Source organism: Ranitomeya imitator, chromosome 4 (assembly GCF_032444005.1).
Source record: "Ranitomeya imitator isolate aRanImi1 chromosome 4, aRanImi1.pri, whole genome shotgun sequence".
Lineage (NCBI taxonomy): Eukaryota > Metazoa > Chordata > Amphibia > Anura > Dendrobatidae > Ranitomeya > Ranitomeya imitator.
In genome coordinates this window covers 719,209,270-719,233,444 of record NC_091285.1, presented here as the reverse complement: position 1 = coordinate 719,233,444, position 24,175 = coordinate 719,209,270, and the positions used below count along the sequence as shown (strand labels likewise).

The 24,175-nt window shown below is 51.4% G+C and overlaps 1 protein-coding gene across 5 annotated transcripts in view; it reads right to left on the bottom strand.

Annotated features, from left to right (window-relative positions):
- Positions 1-24,175, bottom strand: part of TFR2 (transferrin receptor 2) — a 221,272-nt gene that overhangs the window by 36,528 nt on the left and 160,569 nt on the right. For 4 of the 5 annotated variants that reach the window (XM_069767553.1, XM_069767552.1, XM_069767556.1 and 1 more), the window contains 6 exons: positions 8,292-8,452; positions 5,938-6,057; positions 5,782-5,864; positions 5,647-5,710; positions 5,404-5,471; positions 4,287-4,363 (listed from right to left, as the gene is read on the bottom strand). In XM_069767553.1, the coding sequence (XP_069623654.1) occupies positions 4,287-4,363; positions 5,404-5,471; positions 5,647-5,710; positions 5,782-5,864; positions 5,938-6,057; positions 8,292-8,452 (573 nt within the window). Of the gene's footprint in view, positions 1-4,286; positions 4,364-4,487; positions 5,472-5,646; positions 5,711-5,781; positions 5,865-5,937; positions 6,058-8,291; positions 8,453-24,175 lie in introns of those variants that run through there. The other variant, XM_069767554.1, reaches the window with a different exon arrangement.

Below are 24,175 nucleotides of genomic sequence, written 5' to 3'. Positions count from 1 at the left end.
TCCAAAGTCTGATTAGTTCGTTCGGTTTGGCCATTTGTCTGAGGATGGAAAGCCAAGGAAAAAGACAAAGCACAAAAGGATCGCCAAAACCTCGAAACAAACTGGGAACCTCTGTCCGAAACGATGTTCTCCGGAATGCCATGTAAACGAACCACATGCTGGAAAAACAATGGCACCAAATCAGAGGAGGAAGGCAATTTAGACAAGGGTACCAAATGGACCATCTTAGAGAAGCGATCACAAACCACCCAAATGACCGACATCTTTTGAGAGACAGGGAGATCCGAAATAAAATCCATAGAAATATGCGTCCAGGGCCTCTTCGGGACCGGCAAGGGCAAAAGCAACCCACTGGCACGAGAACAGCAGGGCTTAGCCCGAGCACAAGTCCCACAGGACTGCACAAAAGAACGCACATCCCGTGACAAAGACGGCCACTAAAAGGATCTAGCCACCAAATCTCTGGTACCAAAGATTCCAGGATGACCAGCCAACACCGAACAATGAACCTCAGAGATAACTCTACTAGTCCATTTATCAGGGACAAACAGTCTCTCCGCTGGGCAACGGTCAGGTCTATCAGCCTGAAATTTTTGCAGCACCCGCCGCAAATCAGGGGAGATGGCAGACAAAATTACCCCCTCTTTGAGAATACCCGCCGGCTCAGGAACACCCGGAGAGTCGGGCACAAAACTCCTTGACAGGGCATCAGCCTTCACATTCTTAGAGCCCGGAAGGTACGAAACCACAAAATCAAAACGGGAGAAAAATAGCGACCATCGAGCCTGTCTAGGATTCAACCGATTGGCAGACTCGAGATAAGTCAAATTCTTGTGATCCGTCGAGACCACCACGCGATGCTTGGCTCCTTCAAGCCAATGATGCCACTCCTCGAATGCCCACTTCATGGCCAACAACTCTCGATTGCCAACATCATAATTACGCTCAGCAGGTGAAAACTTTCTAGAAAAGAAGGCACATGGTTTCATCACCGAGCCATCAGAACTTCTTTGCGACAAAACAGCCCCTGCTCCAATCTTAGAAGCATCAACCTCGACCTGAAACGGGAGCGAAACATCTGGCTGGCACAACACAGGGGCAGAAGAAAAACGACGCTTCAACTCCTGAAAAGCTTCCACAGCCGCAGAAGACCAATTGACCACATCAGCACCCTTCTTGGTCAAATCAGTCAATGGTTTAGCAACACTAGAAAAATTACTGATGAAGCGACGATAAAAATTAGCAAAGCCCAGAAACTTTTGCAGGCTCTTCACAGATGTCGGCTGAGTCCAATCATAAATGGCCTGGACTTTAACAGGGTCCATCTCGATAGTAGAAGGGGAAAAAATGAAACCCAAAAATGAAACCTTCTGAACTCCAAAGAGACACTTTGACCCCTTCACAAACAAAGAATTCGCACGAAGGACCTGGAACACCATTCTGACCTGCTTCACGTGAGACTCCCAATCATCCGAAAAGACCAAAATATCATCCAAATATACAATCAGGAATTTATCCAGGTACTCTCGGAAGATGTCATGCATAGAGGATTGAAACACAGATGGAGAATTAGAAAGCCCGAATGGCATAACCAGGTACTCAAAATGGCCCTCGGGCGTATTAAATGCTGTTTTCCATTCATCGCCCTGTTTAATACGCACAAGATTATACGCCCCTCGAAGATCTATCTTGGTGAACCAACTAGCCCCTTTAATACGAGCAAACAAATCAGACAGCAGCGGCAAAGGATACTGAAACCTGACTGTAATTTTATTAAGAAGGCGGTAATCAATACAAGGTCTCAAAGGACCATCCTTCTTGGCCACAAAAAAGAACCCTGCTCCCAACGGTGATGACGATGGGCGAATATGGCCTTTCTCCAAGGATTCCTTTATATAACTCTGCATAGCGGCGTGTTCTGGCACAGATAAATTAAACAGTCGGCCCTTAGGAAACTTACTACGAGGAATCAAATTAATAGCACAATCGCAATCCCTATGAGGAGGTAGGGCACTGGATTTGGTCTCATCAAATACATCCCGGTAATCCGACAAAAACTCCGGGACTTCAGAAAGAGTGGACGACGAAATTGACAAAAATGGAACATCACCATGTACCCCCTGACAACCCCAGCTGGACACAGACATAGATTTCCAGTCCAATACTGGATTATGGACCTGTAGCCATGGCAACCCCAAAACGACCACATCATGCAGATTATGCAACACCAAAAAGCGAATATCCTCCTGATGTGCAGGAGCCATGCACATGGTCAATTGGGTCCAGTACTGAGGCTTATTCTTGGCCAAAGGCGTAGCATCAATTCCTCTCAATGGAATAGGATACTGCAAGGGCTCCAAGAAAAAACCACAGCGCCTAGCATACTCCAAGTCGATCAAATTCAGGGCAGCGCCTGAATCCACAAATGCCATAACAGAATAGGATGACAAAGAGCAAATTAGAGTAACGGACAAAAGAAATTTCGACTGTACCGTACCAATGGTGGCAGACCTAGCGAACCGCTTAGTGCGCTTAGGGCAATCGGAGATAGCATGAGTGGAATCACCACAGTAAAAACACAGCCCATTCCGACGTCTGTGTTCTTGCCGTTCAGCTCTGGTCAAAGTCCTATCACATTGCATAGGCTCAGGTCTATGCTCAGATAATACCGCCAAATGGTGCACAGCTTTACGCTCACACAAGCGTCGATTGATCTGAATGGCCAAAGACATAGACTCATTCAGACCAGCAGGCATAGGAAATCCCACCATGACATCTTTAAGGGCTTCAGAGAGACCCTTTCTGAAACTTGCTGCCAGGGAACACTCATTCCACTGAGTGAGTACAGACCACTTTCTAAACTTCTGACAATATATCTCTACCTCATCCTGACCCTGAGACAGAGCCAGCAAGATTTTCTCTGCCTGATCCACTGAATTAGGTTCATCATAAAGCAAACCAAGCGCCAGAAAAAAACGCATCAACATCACGCAATGCCGGATCTCCTGGCGCAAGAGAAAATGCCCAGTCTTGAGGGTCGCCACATAACAAAGAAATAATGATTTTCACTTGTTGAACAGGGTCACCTGAGGAGCGGGGTTTCAAAGCAAGAAACAATTTACAATTATTTTTGAAATTCAGAAACTTAGATCTATCCCCAAAAAACAAATCAGGAATTGGAATCCTAGGCTCTAACATCGGATTCTGAACCACAAAATCTTGAATGTTTTGTACCCTTGCAGTGAGATTATCCATCCAAGAGGACAGACCTTGAATGTCCATAGGTACACCTGTATCCTGAACCACCCAGAGGTAAAGGGGAAAAGAGAGACAAAACACACTGCAAAAAAAAAAAAGGTCTCAGAACTTCTCTTATCCCTCTATTGAGATGCATTAATACTTTTGGCCACCTGTACTGTTATGACCTGGTGGTTAGGACAATAATGGACCTGGTGGTTAAGAGCACACGGAAAGACCTGATAGTTACAATAATACAGGACAAGCTCTGAGACGTGGGAACTCTGCTGACCGCAATCCCTAATCCTATCACACACACTAGAAATAGCCGTGGATTGCTCCTAACGCTCCCTATGCAATTCGTCACAGCCTAAGAACTAGCTAGCCCTAAAGATAGAAAAATAAAGCCTACCTTGCCTCAGAGAAATTCCCCAAAGGAAAAGGCAGCCCCCCACATATAATGACTGTGAGTTAAGATGAAAATCACAAACACAGAGATGAAATAGATTTTAGCAAAGAGAGGCCAGACTTACTGAACAGACAGAGGATAGGAAAGGTAACTTTGCGGTCAGCACAAAAACTACAAAAAACCACACAGAGTGCGCAAAAAGACCCTACGCACCGACTCACGGTGCGGAGGCGCGCCCTCTGAATTCCAGAGCTTCCAGCAAGCAAGACAAAAATCAAAATAGCAAGCTGGACAGAAAAATAGCAAACAAGAGAAAATCAGGAACTTAGCTTCTGCTGGAGAAGACACGTCACCAGAACGATCCAGGAGCGAACTAGACCAATACTAGAACATTGACAGGTGGCATGGAGCAATGATCTAAGTGGAGTTAAATAGAGCAGCCAGCTAACGAATTAACCTCGTCACCTGTGGAAGGAAACTCAGAAGCCGCAGCCCCACTCACAACCACCAGAGGAAGCCCATGGACAGAACCAGCCGAAGTACCATTCATGACCAGAGGAGGGAGCTTGACAACAGAATTCACAACACATGTGGTCGGCAGAGGAACGCTGTGGAGCACTGCTGGTCCTGGTGTACTTACACTTCTGATTTCCAGTTGCCACTTTTCATCTTCACACGTTCGTAGATGGATTGTTTACTCTGACGAGGATATTCCACCTAAAAGAGGGAAGAGGGACACAGAGAGGAGAGGAGCGCGGAGCGTGGGACCCATGGTGAGGAGAGGAGAGCGGGACCCGTGGTGAGGAGAGGAGCGCAGGGTCTGTGGTGACGAGAGGAGAGCGGGACTCGTGGTGAGGAGAGGAGCGCAGGGTCTGTGGTGACGAGAGGAGAGCGGGACTCGTGGTGAGGAGAGGAGCGCAGGGCCTGTGGTGAGGAGAGGAGAGCAGGACCCATGGTGAGGAGAAGAGCGGAGCTCAGGACCTGTGGTGAGGAGAGGAGAGCGGGACCCGTGGTGAGGAGAAAAGCGGAGCGCAGGACCTGTGGCGAGGAGAGGAGAGCCGGACCCCTGGTGAGGAGAGGAGCGGAGCGCAGGACCTGTGGTGAGGAGAGGAGAGCGGGGCCCGTGGTGAGGAGAGGAGCGCAGGGCCTGTGGTGAGGAGAGGAGCGCAGGGCCTGTGGTGAGGAGAGGAGAGCGGAACTCGTGGTGAGGAGAGGAGCGGAGCGTGGGACCCGTGGTGAAGAGAAGAGCGGAGCGCAGGACCTGTGGTGAGAAGAGCGGAGCGTAGGAGCTGTGGTGAGGAGAGGAGAGCGGGACCCGTGGTGAGGAGAGCGGGACCCGTGGTGAGGAGAGGAGCCTGGGACCCGTGGTGAGAAGAGCGGAGCGCAGGAGCTGTGGTGAGGAGAGGAGAGCGGGATGTGGGACCCATGGTGAGGAGAGGAGCAGGGGAACCGTGGTGAGGAGAGGAGCGTGGGACCCGTGGTGAGGAGAGGAGCGTGGGACCTGTGGTGAGGAGAAGAGCGGAGCGCAGGAGCTGTGGTGAGGAGAGGAGAGCGGGACGTGGGACCCATGGTGAGGAGAGGAGCAGGGGAACCGTGGTGAGGAGAGGAGCGTGGGACCCGTGGTGAGGAGAGGAGCGTGGGACCTGTGGGGAGGAGAGGAGCGTGGGACCTGAGGGGAGGAGAGCAGCGGAGCAGGGGAACCGTGGTGAGGAGAGGAGCAGAGTGCGGGAACCGTGGTGAGGAGAGGAGCTGCATACCTGCTTTATTATGTTTTCTATCAGGCTTGTGAACAGAGGACTCGTTTTTGCGATAAAGTTTTCATCACCTACAGAGGTCAGAATAAGCGGTCAGTGTGAGCTGTGCGGCTGTGACTCCATCTCTGCTGCAGCTCTATCTCTGCTCTCTGTCAGGGAATGGAAACCCTTTTTGCCGCCATTTGATAGAGATGCGCTGACTGCAGATGGAACATCGTCTCTCTGGGAGCCCCAGGGGTGCGTTACCTAGTACTGGGGTGTCCAGGCTCACGTAGGCGGCCACCTTCAGGTGCAGCATGCTGAGGTACCCCTGAAATACAGCAGCACGGTCAGTGTGGGGGGCACCACCAAAAGGGAACGGCCATCGTACCCATGTCATACCTCCAACCACTCCGTGGCTCCAATGCTGCCAAAGTCTCCTCCGTCCCAGCTGACGAACAGGATGGTGCGGCGGGGCTGGAAACCTGGAACACAGACACTGCAGCGTCACCACTGCACACCGCCGGTTCTGCTGTGCCCCGCACCGGCCTCACTCACCATTGTGCACCATCATGGCCATAGTGCGGGCCAGCTCCAGTAAGATGGCAGTGCCCACACCAGACCGTGCTGCTCCGGGGCCCCAGGAATCGCGCTGGGCTCCGACCACAATGTAGTGCTCTGGGGACACAGAGGGTTAGTGGGGCGCAGGCGAGCGTGGAGGAAAGGGTGTAGGTGATCATGGAGGCAAGGGTGTAGGTGAGCATGGAGGCGATCATGGAGGCAAGGCTGTAGGCAAGCGTGGAGGAGAGGGTACACGCAAGGGTGGAGGCAAGGGTGCAGGCGATCATGGAGGCAAGTTTGTAGGCAAGCGTGGAGGTGAGCGTGGAGGAGAGGGTGCACGCAAGGGTGGAGGCAAGGGTGCAGGCGATCATGGAGGCAAGTTTGTAGGCAAGCGTGGAGGTGAGCGTGGAGGAGAGGGTGCATGCAAGGGTGGAGGCAAGGGTGCAGGCGATCATGGAGGCAAGGGTGTAGGTGAGTGTGGAGGCGATCATGGAGGCAAGGCTGTGGGCAAGCGTGGAGGCGAGGGTGCAGGCGAGGGTGGAGGAGAGGGTACACGCGAGGGTGGAGGCAAGGGTGCAGGCGATCATGGAGGCGAGGGTGTAGGCAAGAGTGGAGGCGAGGGTGGAGGTGAGCGTGGAGGAGAGGGTGAACGCAAGGGTGGAGGCAAGGGTGCAGGCGATCATGGAGGCAAGTTTGTAGGCAAGCGTGGAGGTGAGGGTGGAGGTGAGCGTGGAGGAGAGGGTGCATGCAAGGGTGGAGGCAAGGGTGCAGGCGATCATGGAGGCAAGGGTGTAGGTGATCATGGAGGCAAGGGTGTAGGTGAGCGTTGAAGCGATCATGGAGTCAAGGTTGTAGGCAAGCGTGGAGGAGAGGGTGCACGCAAGGGTGGAGGCAAGGGTGCAGGCGATCATGGATTCAAGGGTGTAAGTGAGTGTGGAGGTGATCATGGAGGCAAGGCTGTAGGCAAGCGTGGAGGCGAGGGTGGAGGTGAGCGTGGAGGAGAGGGTACACGTGAGGGTGGAGGCAAGGGTGCAGGCGATCATGGAGGCGAGGGTGTAGGCAAGCGTGGAGGCGAGGGTGGAAGTGAGCGTGGAGGAGAGGGTGCACGCAAGGGTGGAGGCAAGGGTGCAGGCGATCATGGAGACAAGTTTGTAGGCAAGCGTGGAGGTGAGGGTGGAGGTGAGCGTGGAGGAGAGGGTGCACGCAAGGGTGGAGGCAAGGGTGCAGGCGATCATGGAGGCAAGGGTGTAGGTGAGCGTGGAGGCGATCATGGAGGCAAGGCTGTAGGCAAGCGTGGAGGCGAGGGTGGAGGTGAGCGTGGAGGAGAGGGTACACGCAAGGGTGGAGGCAAGGGTGCAGGCGATCATGGAGGCAAGGGTGTAGGTGAGCGTTGAGGCGATCATGGAGTCAAGGCTGTAGGCCAGCGTGGAGGAGAGGGTGCACGCAAGGGTGGAGGCAAGGGTGCAGGCGATCATGGATTCAAGGGTGTAGGTGAGTGTGGAGGCGATCATGGAGGCAAGGCTGTAGGCAAGCGTGGAGGCGAGGGTGGAGGTGAGCGTGGAGGAGAGGGTACACGCGAGGGTGGAGGCAAGGGTGCAGGCGATCATGGAGGCGAGGGTGTAGGCAAGCGTGGAGGCGAGGGTGGAAGTGAGCGTGGAGGAGAGGGTGCACGCAAGGGTGGAGGCAAGGGTGCAGGCGATCATGGAGACAAGTTTGTAGGCAAGCGTGGAGGTGAGGGTGGAGGTGAGCGTGGAGGAGAGGGTGCACGCAAGGGTGGAGGCAAGGGTGCAGGCGATCATGGAGGCAAGGGTGTAGGTGAGCGTGGAGGCGATCATGGAGGCAAGGCTGTAGGCAAGCGTGGAGGCGAGGGTGGAGGTGAGCGTGGAGGAGAGGGTGCACGCAAGGGTGGAGGCAAGGGTGCAGGCGATCATGGAGGCAAGGGTGTAGGTGAGCGTGGAGGCGATCATGGAGGCAAGGCTGTAGGCAAGCGTGGAGGCGAGGGTGGAGGTGAGCGTGGAGGAGAGGGTACACGCGAGGGTGGAGGCAAGGGTGCAGGCGATCATGGAGGCGAGGGTGTAGGCAAGCGTGGAGGCGAGGGTGGAGGTGAGCGTGGAGGCGATCATGGAGGAAAGGCTGTAGGCGAGGGTGGAGGTGAGCGTGGAGGAGAGGGTGCACGCAAGGGTGGAGGCAAGGGTGCAGGTGATCATGGAGGCAGGGGTGTAGGCAAGCGTGGAGGCGAGGGTGAAGGTGAGCGTGGAGGAGAGGGTGCACGCGAGGGTGGAGGCAAGGGTGGAGGTGATCATGGAGGCAGGGGTGTAGGCAAGCATGCAGGCAAGGTTCGGTCTACTCACCAGGCTCATGGCGGCCAGTGATGCTGCCAAACACATTGTGCAGCTCTTCGCTCCTCGGAACATTGTGCACCTGCAGCCGAACCTTGTGGCCCCTGGAGGTCAGTGTGGGGCCCAAACCGTGGAGCAGGAAATTGTCAGGGACACTGACACCGGACAGTGTCCTGCAAACACGGACAGGAGCATTATACTCCAGTCACAGCCAGAGCTGCATCCAATATCCCACATTATACTCCTGTGACAGCCAAAGCTGCATCTGCACAGTTACAGTGCACAGAATAAATGAGTACACCCCAACAAATTCCTCTGACCCCTTTGGTTTCTTATAGGACACCACACTACACAATACTCCACCAATGTCGGCAGCTGACGACAAACAAGATTTGTTATTTTTCACCAAAAAATTAATTTTCCTAAAAAATCCATTCAAGACCATATTGCAAAAATGAGTACACCCCAATGAAAGCCTTAGAAACAATGAAAGTTTAGAAAGATTCTAATGAACAAGAATTAACCCAGAGGTCAGTCTGATTCTTCATTACAGCAGTGGACAGCAGACGGGCGACTATGAGAGGGCAATACAGAAGCCCTCCCCATACATGTGTCAGCAATGGCACCACATGGAAGAGAAATGTCACAAGACTCCAGTGAGACCTGGTGAGGGCAGTGTCCTTATGTGGGACACATGTGCTGCCAGTGTCTGGGGGGGGGGCACATGAGCTGGCAGTGTCGGGGGGGACACATGATCTGCCAGTGTCGGGGGGAACACATGAGCTGCCAGTGTCGGGGGGGGGGGGGGGGGCACAAGAGCTGCCAGTGTCGGGGGGGACACATGAGCTGCCAGAGTCGGCGGGGGAACACATGAGCTGCCAGTGTCGGGGGGAACACAAGCTACCAGAGCAGGGGGGGGGCACATGAGCTGCCAGAGTAGGGGGGGAGCACATGAGCTGCCAGTGTCGGGGGGGGCACACGAGCTGCCAGAGTTGGGGGGGGGGGCACATGAGCTGCCAGTGTCGGGGGGGGGGGGACATGAGCTGCCAGTGTCGGGGGGGACACATGAGCTGCCAGAGTCGGCGGGGGGGCACATGAGCTGCCAGTGTCGGGGGGAACACAAGCTACCAGAGCGGGGGGGGGAGCACATGAGCTGCCAGTGTCGGGGGGGGCACATAAGCTGCCAGTGTCGGGGAAGGGGGGCACATGAGCTTCCAGTGTCGGGGAAGGGGGGCTGTCACGATTCACACCGTGACCGTCACCCCTACGTCACGGATCGGGGTGACTTTAGGCCAACAGACGGCTATCACATGTGTAGGGGGGCTTATCTAAGTTATCCCTCCACTCCACAATGTGATGAAAAAAACACACACAAGGCTATTGACCTCTTAGTTTACAGCAGGGGCTTATTCTAGGTATCCCACTGCTCTACAATATACCACGAACTGCAGGGATTTATGTATATCCCACTTTACAGTTCCACTTAAGACTTGCAGCTCTCTGGCGCCCACCTTACTCTCAGGTCAGATTAGGTACTGCACCTGGGGTAATTAGACGCCAGAAAGGCTGCCTGCTATGTACTGGCTATTGGGCACGCTGCAGCGACACAATAACTACTCCCACTCAGGCAGGAACCATAATTATCAACGCTGCAGTCGCTACAACGACACCCAACTACCCAGTACAAAACGTAGGCTGCCACCAGCCTCGATTAAACGGGTCCGAAGCTAACCCAAAACAGTAGCGTAATTCCCTTCAGGAGACTTAGGGTACGTTTTAGAACAGGATGAACTAACTAGTATTAAATAATATACCCCATCAAAAGTTTCAGGCAGTGTTTATAAACGGTTATATAAAGATGTTACAATATGAGACAATTGCAAATATGTACAAGATAATTACAAAATAAAAATGGATTACATAAGAAAAGGTACAACTCACATGTTCTCAGTTCATATCAGTTCAGGCAAAAAACATGCTGGTGGGCGGAGCTCCCAAAAGTCCCAATGCATGAGGTACAGCTCTTCAGATCAGACTCACATGTTCTTCCAACAGCAGACTGACTGCTGGGATCTGGCCAGACAGTTATAGCTGCAGCCTGTGACATCCCAGAAAGGGGTTGGATCACCTCGTCCCTCCTACCTCTTCAGTTAACTAACTTTACCCTAACTTCTATCTCATGTCTGTAACTCCGCTACCGAACATGTCAAAGACATAGCAAACCCAGCAATCATCTCGTCTTAACATTGGCATTCTAATGAGATCAAATATGTCATATGTGTGATGCGTCATTACAGAGAAATCCCTATGTTCTTACCTGATGGCGTTAGAAGCTCATGTTTAGAGTGATGGATAGATCCACCGAGGGAGATTAAGAATATGCATTTTCCTGTTCCTATCTTAATTGGTTTGCCTAATATCTTACAAAAACAGAACAAAGGACTTTCATGGGTTCTGGAAACTTTTAGACACATCTAAACAGTTCTCTGCTAGAGGAGATTTGAGCCTAGTCGTAAATTCCTTTGCTCTCAGAGCTAGAGGCAATAAAATCTCTCTTCCCCCATGTACATTTGGCAAGGCAGCTCTTGACTGAGTGAAAGGGAAGGGGGGGGGGGGTTTAGCCCACAGCCTGGCTAACAAGAGAAACCATATATGATATTTCATACAATATCGTGGCACCTCCCCCTTTTGGTGTGCGCTAGGGAGGTAGAACCCCACGGTATGCCTCCATGCGCACCTCAGTAGGTTCACCCTGGCGGGACAGTCCATCTGCATTCCCATGCTCCCTGCCCGTTCTGTGTTCAATGGTGAAATCAAACTGCTGAAGGGCAAGGCTCCAGCGTAGCAACCTGCCGTTCGTTCCACACATGGTGTTTAGCCAGCGCAGAGGGTCATGGTCAGTCACCACAGTGAAGGTGCGACCGTACAAGTAGAGCTGCAAGCGCTGCAGGGCCCAGACTATGGCCAGGCACTCCTTCTCGATAGTGGAGTAGGCCACCTCCCTCGGCAAAAGTTTCCGGCTCAGGTATAACACGGGGTGCTCTTGGTCCTCTGAGTCAACCTGGCTGAGCACAGCACCAAGACCAAAGTCGCTGGCGTCAGTCTGTACCAAGAACGGCCGACTGCTGTCGACTGCTTTCAACACAGGGGCGTTGCACAGTGCGGTTTCCAACGCCTGGAAGGCCCCATCACAGCCATCTGTCCAGTTGACGATGTGGGGTAGCTTCTTCCTGGTAAGGTCCTTCAAAGGTTTTGCCAGGCTACTATAGTGCTGCACAAAGCGCCTATAGTACCCTGCAGTGCCCAGGAAGGACATCATCTGTTTCTTGGTCACGGGAGTGGGCCAGTTCACGATCGCGCCCACTTTCTCAGGCTCTGGCTTTAGGGTGTTTCCGCCTACCCGGTGCCCCAGGTAGTGGACCTCCCTCATGCCCATCTGGCACTTTCCCGGCTTGATAGTCAGTCCTGCTCGGTGAATTCGCATGAGCACCTCCTCGAGATGCTGCAGGTGTCCATCCCAGGAGGAACTGAAGATGGCAATGTCATCCAAGTACGCCACGGCGTACTTCTCCAGTCACTGAAGCAGGAGGTTGACCATCCGCTGGAAAGTGGCAGGGGCATTCTTCATGCCGAAGGGCATGACCGTGGACTCGTACAGTCCGAAGGGCGTGATAAAGGCGGACTTCTCCTGCGCCTCGGGGCTCAGGGGAATCTGCCAGTATCCTCTAGTCAGATCCATTATTGTTAGGTAATCTGCGCCAGCTAACCTATCCAGCAGCTCCTCGATGCGCGGTATTGGGTGCGCGTCAGAGGCTGTGATGGCATTGAGCCCCCTGTAGTCCACACAGAATCGGGTGGTCCGGTCTTTCTTTGGCACGAGAACTACAGGTGAGGCCCACGCGCTCTTTGACCGTTGAATCACCCCCAGCTGTAACATCTCATCGATCTCTTGGCGCATAATCTGCTGCACCTGGTCAGAGACTCGATAAGGTGTTCGCCGTAGTGGGGCGTGATTCCCGGTGTCCACCTCGTGGACTACTAACTCAGTCCTCCCAGGTCGGTTGGAGAACACGACCCGGAAGGGTTCCAGTGTGGTTTGCAACTGCAACTGCTGTGGTTCAGTTAACGAGGCGCTTACCTCCACATCCTCGATGGACCCACCGGCCTTGGCTTGGGCCAGCATGTCCAGGAGGTTGTCTTCCTCCCCGTCCTCGGGTAAGCTGCAGACCGGTAAGACGAAAGGTTCACGTTCGTGATGAGCCTTCATCATGTTGACGTGAAAGGCCCTTCGCCTACCCGAGCGTGGTCAAGCGTGACCACGTAGGTGACCGGGTTGAGCTGTTGGTGGACGACGTACGGGCCCTCCCAGGCTGCCTGAAGCTTATCCTTTGGTACGGGGACCAGCACCCACACCTTTTGACCCACGTGGTAGGTCCGCTCTCGGGCGTTCTGGTCGTACCAGTACTTCTGGTCAGCCTGAGCCTGCGTCATGTTGTCATGCACCAACTGCGTCAAGGTCTGCATCTTGTCACGGAAGCGCATGACATTCTCCACTATGGACACTTCAGAAGGGTTCGGCTCCTCTTCCCAGGATTCTCTTACCAACCCAATCCCCGGACTTGCCTGCCGTACAGGAGCTCGAAGGGGGAGAACCCCGTTGAGCCCTGCGGAACCTCTCGGTAAGCAAATAGCAGGTGTGGGAGGTACCGCTCCCAGTCTCACCCTTGGGTCTCAACCAGCATGCGTAGCATCTGTTTGAGGGTACCATTGAAGCGTTCACACAAGCTATTGGTCTGTGGGTGATACGAACTCGATACCAGGTGCTTCACCTGCATTCTCTTACAGAGAGCCTCCATTAGGCGAGACATAAATTGGGTCCCTTGATCCGTAAGCACTTCCTTGGGAAATCCTACACGTGAAAAGATGGCCAACAGGGCATCCGCCACCTTATCTGCCCTGGTTGAGGACAGAGCCACTGCCTCTGGGTACCGGGTAGCGCAGTCTACCACAGTGAGGAAGTATTGCTTTCCAGAGCTGATGTCCACCGCGATCATCTGGAAAGGCTCCTCTATCACTGGCAAAGGGATCAGGGGAGCCTTAAGGGCAGGCCCTGCCTTCCCCACTCATTGGCAGGTGATACAAGAGCAGCAGTAGTTTGACACATCTGTCCCCATCTTGGGCCAATAGAAGTGTTGAGACAGCTGGGCCTTAGTTTTGCTGATCCCCAAGTGTCCAGCTAGTGGGATCTCATGGGCAATCCGTAACAACTCACCCCAGAATTGCTGCGGGACGACCAGCTGTCTTTCCCTCAACCACTCCTTTTGTGATTCTCCGGGTACTGTCTCCCGGTACAACCTTCCTCGTTCCCAGAACACCCTCTCCTTCTCAGTCACGGATGTGGGCGTCTCGGCGATTTGTCTCAAACTCTCTAGGCTTGCATCTGTGCGCAGAGCGGCCTGAAACTCCTGGCTAGGGGAAGCCAAAAGCGACGTCAGGGTCCCTTCCCCATGGGAACCCTCTTGGACCTGCTCTGGGTCCACCTCTGGTTCAGTCACACTGATGACTGAGGAGGGTCCGGAAGGCCGACAGTTATCTCCGTTCCAGGCACACTGACTGCGGGTGACAGCAGCTACGTAGGCTGTCTCCCCGGGGGTTTCTACAGACCCATCAGCCGGCGCTGCTATGGGCTCTACCTCCCCATCCACCCCCAACACTCCAGGGGCAGTGCTACTTATGGGCCAGTTACCTTCCTCTGTGGCACTGGTCACTTTCATGGCATCACCTTCCTCACGGTTCCCATGCATCCCCCCATTTCCTGTAGCACCGACACTTGCCCCTGCTAGGGGTTCCTCAGCCGTCTCACTCCACAGAGCGACGTGGCTGGGCACGCCTGTACCTATGGACGCATTAACCTTCTCAGAAAAATCATTATCGGGTTCAGTTGGCACAGGTACAACATTTTCACCATCAATCCTAGGGAAAAAATGGTTATCAGATGCATCATTACAAGATAAAGCATGGTCAGGTAACACATGCGATTTCCCATCATCATCATCATCATCATCAGGGTTAACGTTACCCTTATTAGCAGATTGGGGAGGAGTGTCAGGGACGTAGTATGCAACCATCCTCCCCAAATCAGTCCCCAACAAAACATCAGTGGGCAAATTGTCAGACAGCCCCACTTCCTTCACCCTGCTCCCGGCACCCCAATCAATATAAACCCGAGCCATCGGTAAGGGACAGCTGATGCCCCCAATCCCAGTGACAGTTAGGGTTTTCCCCGGAATGATTTCTTCAGGGGCCCTCAGTTTGGGTCGGATGAGGGTTCGTTCAGCCCCGCTGTTGTGAATTCTGCTCTTGGGCTCCCTCCGGTGGTTGTAAGCAGCATTTTTGTGAGTTCTGCTCTTGGGCTCCCTCCTGTGGTTTTGAGTGGTATGGCTGCTTCTTGGATTTAGCTTCAGCAGCTGTTTTCACTGATCGTCTTTCTGGCTCGGCTTTATTAGTCTGGCCTTATCCCTCATTGAATACCAGTTGTCAATTGTTCCTGCCTGGAGTCATTGCTCTTAGGATTTCTGTTGTGAATTCTGTTGTCGAACTCCCTCCTGTGGTCGTGAATGGTACTTCGGCGAGTTCTGTCTATGGGCTCCCTCTGGTGGCTATGAGTGAAGCTGCTGCTTCTGAGGTTCCTTACACAGGTGACGTGATTTATCCTTTGGTTGGCTGCTCTATTTAATTCCTCTCAGATCGTTACTCCATGCCAGCTGTCAATGTTTTTGCATTCGTTCAGTTTGCTCCTGGATCTCTCCAGTGACCTGCCTTCTCCTGCAGAAGCTAAGTTCCTTATTGTCTTATTTTGTTCTCTGTTTTCTTGTCCAGCTGGTTTTCATGATTTTGTCTTGCTAGCTGGAAGCTCTGGGATGCAGAGTGGCCCCTCCGCACCGTGAGTCGGTGCGGAGGTCTTTTTTGCACACTCTGCGTGGTCTTTTGTAGGTTTTTGTGCTGATCGCAAAGTTACCTTTCCTATCCTCTGTCTATTTAGTAAGTCTGGCCTCCCTTTGCTGAAACCTGTTTAATTTCTGCGTTTGTGACTTTCATCTTTACTCAAAGTCATTATATGTGGGGGGCTTCCTTTACCTTTGGGGAATTTCTCTGAGGCAAGGTAGGCTTTATTTTCTATCTCTAGGGCTAGATAGTTCTTAGGCTGTGAAGAGGCGCCTAGGTCTGGTCAGGAGCGCTCCACGGCTATTTTTAGTGTGTGTGATAGGATTAGGGCTTGCGGTCAGCAGAGCTCCCACATCCCAGAGCTCGTCCTGTATGAGGTTTAACTATCAGGTCATTCCGGGTGCTCCTAACCACCAGGTCATAACAGATTTCCCTGACACTCTGACCAGTTCAGCAAAGATAAGTCCTTGCTTGTCCTTTTGCAGTTCACTTGTTGTGGACTTTGTTCTTCAGCACTTTCTATGTTTTTGCTCATTTGTCCAGCTTATCAGTATGGATCTATTCAGCTGAGCTGGAAGCTCTGGGCAGCAGAGTTTGCCCTCCACACCTTTAGTCAGGTGTGGAGATTTTTGCATTTCTCTGTGGTGGACTTTTTCTAGTTTTTATTACTGACCGCACAGCGTTCTGTCCTGTACTATTTCTATCTGGCTAGAAGTGGCCTCCTGTGCTAAATCTTGTTTCATACTGCGTATGTCATTTCCTTCTCCTCTCACAGTCATTATTTGTGGGGGGCTAATCTATCCTTTGGGGATTTTCTCTGAGGCAAGATAGTTTTCCTGCTTCTATCTTTAGGGGTAGTTAGCTCTTAGGCTGTGACTAGGTGCCTAGGGAGAGTTAGGCGCATCCCACGGCTACTTCTAGTGTTGTGTTGAGCTTAGGGACTGCGGTCAGTATAGTTACCACCTGCTCAGAGCTAGTCGCATGTCGCTCCTTAATCACCAAACCATAACACCCCGGTGTCCTTGAGGCCTGTAGCAACATGGCCTCCCACCGTGACGTGCTGTACATTGTCACACACCCTCCCAACCACACTACCCACCAAAAGAACTGCTGCATTTAGGCCCTGGGGCCTTGGCTGGGGTGTTCTTCTGCTTGTCTGGACAGTAGTGACTGATATGACCAGCCCGATTGCAGAAGTAACATTTGCGAGGTTCGGTGGTAGGTCTGGTGTTATGGCCACAGGGCCAGGACCTTGGTGTGTTGGCTGGCAGGGGTACTGGCGTTGGTTGCAGGCTTACCCCCCCCCTCCAGCTGGTGGTGACTGGCTTCCGCGCTTCCGATCTACGGTTGGCCTCATAGGCATCGGCAATCTACGCTGCTTTCATCACGTCTTTGGGTTCTCTGTCCATCACGAACTGTCGCACCTCAGCTGGGCAAAGATGTAAGAACTGGTCTTTGATCATCAGGTCTCGCAGCTGTGCAAAGGTGGTCACTGACAGTCCTTGGGTCCACTGGTCAAAGTGGGTCCCCAGTCCATGCGCCACATCACTGTAACTGTCGTGTGGCCAACGTTGGAGGGTCCGGAACTTTCTACGGTACACCTCGGGTGTAAGCTGGTACTTGGCTATCAGGGCCTGCTTGATGGCCTCATAGTCTCCATCTTGTTCTTGAGGGAGGACAGTGAACGCCTGCAGAGCTTTGCCTCTCAGCCCTGGTGTCAGGTATCGTGCCCATTGGTCTGTAGGCAGCCGGTACTGTCTGCAGGCTTTCTCAAAGGCCCGCAGAAACGTGTCCAAGTCCCTGTCCTTCTCCATAACAGGAAAGTGATCGGGCCGGGGCTTAGGTATCCGAGCGCTGTTGGGCTCACGGCTCTGGGCGGTGGAGGGCATCCCCCCCTGCCAGAGCATCTCCCGTTCATGTTCTCGCTGGGCTTGGCACTCGGCTCTCTCAGCCTCCCGCTCGGCTCGGGACTCTCTCTCGGCTTGCTGGGCCTCCTGCCGGTATTGCTGAATCAGCTGCTGACGTCCCTCATGGTCATCAGTGGGGAATTCTTTCAAGGCCGCCTGCAGGTGGGGGTCCAATTCGCCCGGATTGCTAACAGGGCCAGCATTCAGTGGTTGGACCTCTGCTGCAGCACCACGTTCGCTGGTGCTGGCTTCTGCGGCCTCTGGGCTCTGGGAGTGGTCTAGAGCGGCTTCCCATTGCACCAGAACTGCGAACAGTTGGGCTTTGTTTTTGCCCGCAAAGTCAATGTGCTGTGACTTGCATAAGGCAATAAGGGTGTCTCTGGTCTGCTGCTCATAGAAGGTTTCTCCCAGCACAACCATGGTTGCCAAATAAAAGATAGGACAGAAAAATGAAGAGAAAGGGAGGGGATAATTACCAGTACACAATTGTCTCAAGACTAATAAACACTGAGTTCGTTCTCCAAACTTATTTGCGCAGAGTCCTCGCAAGAACTTTCTGCAAGTTTTTAGTGAGAGGAATGATTGCTCAAACCAAGTCACTAATGCTCTAATATCCCACCGCCTTGCCACCAATTTGTCAGCATTCACACCGTGACCGTCACCCCTACGTCACGGATCGGGGTGACTTTAGGCCAACAGACGACTATCACATGTGTTATGAAAGGCAATTCAATATCACAATGGACATGGAGGTCAGAGCACATACAGTGATCTGACAATAACCCAAAATAATAGAACGAGCTCTGAGACGTGGGAACTCTGCAGACCGCAATCCCTAATCCTCTCCAAACAACACTAGAGGCAGCCGTGGATTGCGCCTAACTCTGCCTATGCAACTCGGCACAGCCTGAGAAACTAACTAGCCTGAAGATAGAAAAATAAGCCTACCTTGCCTCAGAGAAATACCCCAAAGGAAAAGGCAGCCCCCCACATATAATGACTGTGAGTTAAGATGAAAAGACAAACGTAGAGATGAAATAGATTCAGCAAAGTGAGGCCCGACTTTCTTAACAGAGCGAGGATAGGAAAGATAACTTTGCGGTCTACACAAAACCCTATAGAAAACCACGCAAAGGGGGCAAAAAGACCCTCCGTACCGAACTAACGGCACGGAGGTACACCCTTTGCGTCCCAGAGCTTCCAGCAAAACAAATAGACAAGCTGGACAGAAAAAAAAGCAAACAAATAGCAAAGAAGAACTTAGCTATGCAGAGCAGCAGGCCACAGGAATGATCCAGGGAAAAACAAGTCCAACACTGGAACATTGACAGGAAGCATGAATCAAAGCATTAGGTGGAGTTAAGTAGAGAAGCACCTAACGAGCTCACCAGATCACCTGAGGGAGGAAACTCAGATGCCGCAGTACCAATTTCCTCCACAAACGGAAGCTCCCAGAGAGAATCAGCCGAAATACCACTTGTGACCACAGGAGGGAGCTCTGCCACAGAATTCACAACAGTACCCCCCCCCTTGAGGAGGGGTCACCAAACCCTCACCAGAGCCCCCAGGCCGACCAGGATGAGCCACATGAAAGGCACGAACAAGATCGGGAGCATGGACATCAGAGGCAAAAACCCAGGAATTATCTTCCTGAGCATAACCCTTCCATTTAACCAGATACTGGAGTTTCCGTCTTGAAACACGAGAATCCAAAATCTTCTCCACAATATACTCCAATTCCCCCTCCACCAAAACCGGGGCAGGAGGGTCAACAGATGGAACCATAGGTGCCACGTATCTCCGCAACAATGACCTGTGGAATACGTTATGTATGGAAAAAGAATCTGGGAGGGTCAGACGAAAAGACACAGGATTAAGAACCTCAGAAATCCTATACGGACCAATAAAACGAGGTTTAAACTTAGGAGAGGAAACCTTCATAGGAATATGACGAGAAGATAACCAAACCAGATCCCAACACGAAGTCGGAAACCCACACGGCGTCTGCGATTAGCGAAACGTTGAGCCTTTTCCTGGGACAAGGTCAAATTGTCCACTACATGAGTCCAAATCTGCTGCAACCTGTCCACCACAGTATCCACACCAGGACAGTCCGAAGACTCAACCTGTCCTGAAGAGAAACGAGGATGGAACCCAGAATTGCAGAAAAATGGCGAAACCAAGGTAGCCGAGCTGGCCCGATTATTAAGGGTGAACTCAGCCAAAGCCAAAAAGGACACCCAGTCATCCTGATCGGCAGAAACAAAGCATCTCAGATAGGTTTCCAAGGTCTGATTGGTTCGTTCGGTCTGGCCATTAGTCTGAGGATGAAAAGCCGAGGAAAAAGACAAGTCAATGCCCATCCTACCACAAAAGGCTCGCCAAAACCTCTAAACAAACTGGGAACCTCTATCAGAAACGATATTCTCTGGAATGCCATGCAAACGAACCACATGCTGGAAGAACAATGGCACCAAATCAGAGGAGGAAGGCAATTTGGACAAGGGTACCAGATGGACCATCTTAGAAAAGCGATCACAGACCACCCAAATGACTGACATCTTTTGAGAGACGGGAAGATCTGAAATAAAATCCATAGAGATATGTGTCCAAGGCCTCTTCGGGACCGGCAAGGGCAAAAGCAACCCACTGGCACGAGAACAGCAGGGCTTAGCCCGAGCACAAATCCCACAGGACTGCACAAAAGTACGCACATCCCGCGACAGAGATGGCCACCAAAAGGATCTAGCCACTAACTCTCTGGTACCAAAGATTCCAGGATGACCACCCAACACCGAACAATGAACCTCAGAGATAACTTTATTCGTCCACCTATCCGGGACAAACAGTTTCTCCGCTGGACAACGATCAGGTTTATTAGCCTGAAATTTTTGCAGCACCCGCCGCAAATCAGGGGAGATGGCAGACACAATTACTCCTTCCTTGAGGATACCCGCCGGCTCAGATAAACCCGGAGAGTCGGGCACAAAACTCCTAGACAGAGCAACCGCCTTCACATTTTTAGAGCCCGGAAGGTACGAAATCACAAAGTCAAAACGGGCGTAAAACAGCGACCAACGAGCCTGTCTAGGATTCAAACGCTTAGCAGACTCGAGATAAGTCAAGTTCTTATGATCAGTCAATACCACCACGCGATGCTTAGCTCCTTCAAGCCAATGACGCCACTCCTCGAATGCCCACTTCATGGCCAGCAACTCTCGGTTGCCTACATCATAATTTCGCTCAGCAGGCGAACACTTCCTGGAAAAAAAAGCGCATGGTTTCATCACAGAGCAATCAGAACTTCTCTGCGACAAAACAGCCCCTGCTCCAATCTCAGAAGCATCAACCTCGACCTGGAACGGAAGAGAAACATCTGGTTGACACAACACAGGGGCAGAAGAAAAACAACGCTTCAACTCTTGAAAAGCTTCCACAGCAGCAGAAGACCAATTGACCAAATCAGCACCCTTCTTGGTCAAATCGGTCAATGGTTTGGCAATACTAGAAAAATTGCAGATGAAGCGACGATAAAAATTAGCAAAGCCCAGGAACTTTTGCAGACTTTTCAGAGATGTCGGCTGAGTCCAATCATAGATGGCTTGGACCTTAACAGGATCCATCTCGATAGTAGAAGGGGAAAAGATGAACCCCAAAAATGAAACCTTCTGCACACCAAAGAGACACTTTGATCCCTTCACAAACAAAGAATTAGCACGCAGGACCTGAAAAACCGTTCTGACCTGTTTCACATGAGACTCCCAATCATCCGAGAAGATCAAAATGTCATCCAAGTACACAATCAGGAATTTATCCAGGTACTCTCGGAAGATGTCATGCATAAAGGACTGAAACACTGATGGAGCATTGGCAAGTCCGAATGGCATCACTAGATACTCAAAATGACCCTCGGGCGTATTAAATGCAGTTTTCCATTCATCGCCTCGCCTGATTCGCACCAGATTATACGCACCACGAAGATCTATCTTGGTGAACCAACTAGCCCCCTTAATCCGAGCAAATAAATCAGATAACAATGGCAAGGGTTACTGAAATTTAACAGTGATCTTATTAAGAAGGCGATAATCTATACAAGGTCTCAGCGAACCATCCTTCTTGGCTACAAAAAAGAACCCTGCTGCTAATGGCGACGATGACGGGCGAATATGCCCCTTCTCCAGGGATTCCTTCACATAACTGCGCATAGCGGTGTGCTCAGGCACAGATAAATTAAACAGTCGACCTTTTGGGAATTTACTACCAGGAATCAAATTGATAGCACAATCACAATCACAATCCCTATGCGGAGGCAGGGCATCGGACTTGGGCTCATCAAATACATCCCGGTAATCAGACAAGAACTCTGGGACCTCAGAAGAGGTGGATGACGAAATTGACAAAAATGCAACATCACCATGTACCCCCTGACAACCCCAGCTGGACACCGACATGGATTTCCAATCCAATACTGGATTATGGGCTTGTAGCCATGGCAACCCCAACACGACCACATCATGCAGATTATGCAACACCAGAAAGCGAATAACCTCCTGATGTGCAGGAGCCATGCACATGGTCAGCTGGGTCCAGTATTGAGGCTTATTCTTGGCCAAAGGCGTAGCATCAATTCCTCTTAATGGAATAGGACACTGCAAGGCTCCAAGAAAAACCCACAACGCTTAGCATATTCCAAGTCCATCAAATTCAGGGCAGCGCCTGAATCCACAAACGCCATGACAGAATACGACGACAAGGAGCATATCAAGGTAACGGACAGAAGAAATTTTGACTGTACCGTACCAATGATGGCAGACCTAGCGGACCGCTTAGTGCGCTTAGGACAATCAGAGATAGCATGAGTGGAATCACCACAGTAGAAACACAGCCCATTCAGACGTCTGTGTTCTTGCCGTTCAACTCTGGTCAAAGTCCTATCGCACTGCATAGGCTCAGGTTTTAGCTCAGGTAATACCGCCAAATGGTGCACAGATTTACGCTCACGCAAGCGTCGACCGATCTGAATAGCCAAAGACATAGACTCATTCAAACCAGCAGGCATAGGAAATCCCACCATGACATCCTTAAGGGCTTCAGAGAGACCCTTTCTGAACATAGCTGCCAGCGCAGATTCATTCCATTGAGTGAGCACTGACCACTTTCTAAATTTCTGACAATATACCTCTATCTCATCCTGACCCTGACAAAGAGCCAGCAAATTCTTTTCTGCCTGATCCACTGAATTAGGCTCATCGTACAGCAATCCGAGCGCCAGGAAAAAACACATTGATATTACTTAATGCAGGATCTCCTGACGCAAGAGAAAATGCCCAGTCCTGAGGGTCGCCACGCAAAAAAGAAATAATAATCAAAACCTGTTGAACTGGATCACCAGAGGAACGAGGTTTCAAGGCCAGAAATAGCTTACAATTATTTTTGAAACTCAGAAACTTAGTTCTATCTCCAAAAAAAACAAATCAGGAATAGGAATTCTTGGTTCTAACATAGATTTCTGATCAATAGTGTCTTGAATCTTTTGTACTCTTGCCGAGAGCTGATCCACAAATGAAGACAGACTTCTAATGTCCATCGCTACACCTGTGTCCTGAACCACCCAAATGTCTAGGGGAAAAAAAAGACAAAACACAGTGCCAAGAAAGAAAAATGGCCTCAGAACTTCTTTTTTCCCCTCTATTGAGAATCATTAGTACTTTTGGCTTCCTGTACTGTTATGAAAGGCAATTCAATATCACAATGGACATGGAGGTCAGAGCACATACAGTGATCTGACAATAACCCAAAATAATAGAACGAGCTCTGAGACGTGGGAACTCTGCAGACCGCAATCCCTAATCCTCTCCAAACAACACTAGAGGCAGCCGTGGATTGCGCCTAACTCTGCCTATGCAACTCGGCACAGCCTGAGAAACTAACTAGCCTGAAGATAGAAAAATAAGCCTACCTTGCCTCAGAGAAATACCCCAAAGGAAAAGGCAGCCCCCCACATATAATGACTGTGAGTTAAGATGAAAAGACAAACGTAGAGATGAAATAGATTCAGCAAAGTGAGGCCCGACTTTCTTAACAGAGCGAGGATAGGAAAGATAACTTTGCGGTCTACATAAAACCCTAAAGAAAACCACGCAAAGGGGGCAAAAAGACCCTCTGTACCGAACTAACGGCACGGAGGTACACCCTTTGCGTCCCAGAGCTTCCAGCAAAACAAATAGACAAGCTGGACAGAAAAAAAAGCAAACAAATAGCAAAGAAGAACTTAGCTATGCAGAGCAGCAGGCCACAGGAATAATCCAGGGAAAAACAAGTCCAACACTGGAACATTGACAGGAAGCATGAATCAAAGCATTAGGTGGAGTTAAGTAGAGAAGCACCTAACGACCTCACCAGATCACCTGAGGGAGGAAACTCAGAAGCCGCAGTACCAGTTTCCTCCACAAACGGAAGCTCCCAGAGAGAATCAGCCAAAGTACCACTTGTGACCACAGGAGGGAGCTCTGCCACAGAATTCACAACAAACATGTGCAAGGGGGCTTATCTTAGTTATCCCTCCACTCCACAATGTGATGAAAAAAACACACACAAGGCTATTGACCTCTTAGTTTACAGCAGGGGCTTATTATAGGTATCCCACTGCTCTTCAATATACCACGAACTGCAGGGATTTATGTATATCCCGCTTACAGTTCCACTTAAGACTTGCAGCTCTCTGGCGCCCCCCTTACTCTCAGGTCAGATTAGGTACTGCACCTGGGGTAATTAGTCGCCAGAAAGGCTGCCTGCTATGTACTGGCTATTGGGCACGCTGCAGCAACGCGATAACTACTCCCACTCAGGCACGAATCATAATTATCAACGCCGCAGTCGCTACAACGACACCCAACTACCCAGTACAAAACGTAGGCTGCCACCAGCTTCGATTAAACGGGTCCGAAGCGAACCCAAAACAGTAGCGTAATTCCCTTCAGGAGACTTAGGGTACGTTTTAGAACAGGATGAACGAACTAGTATTAAATAACATACCCCATCAAA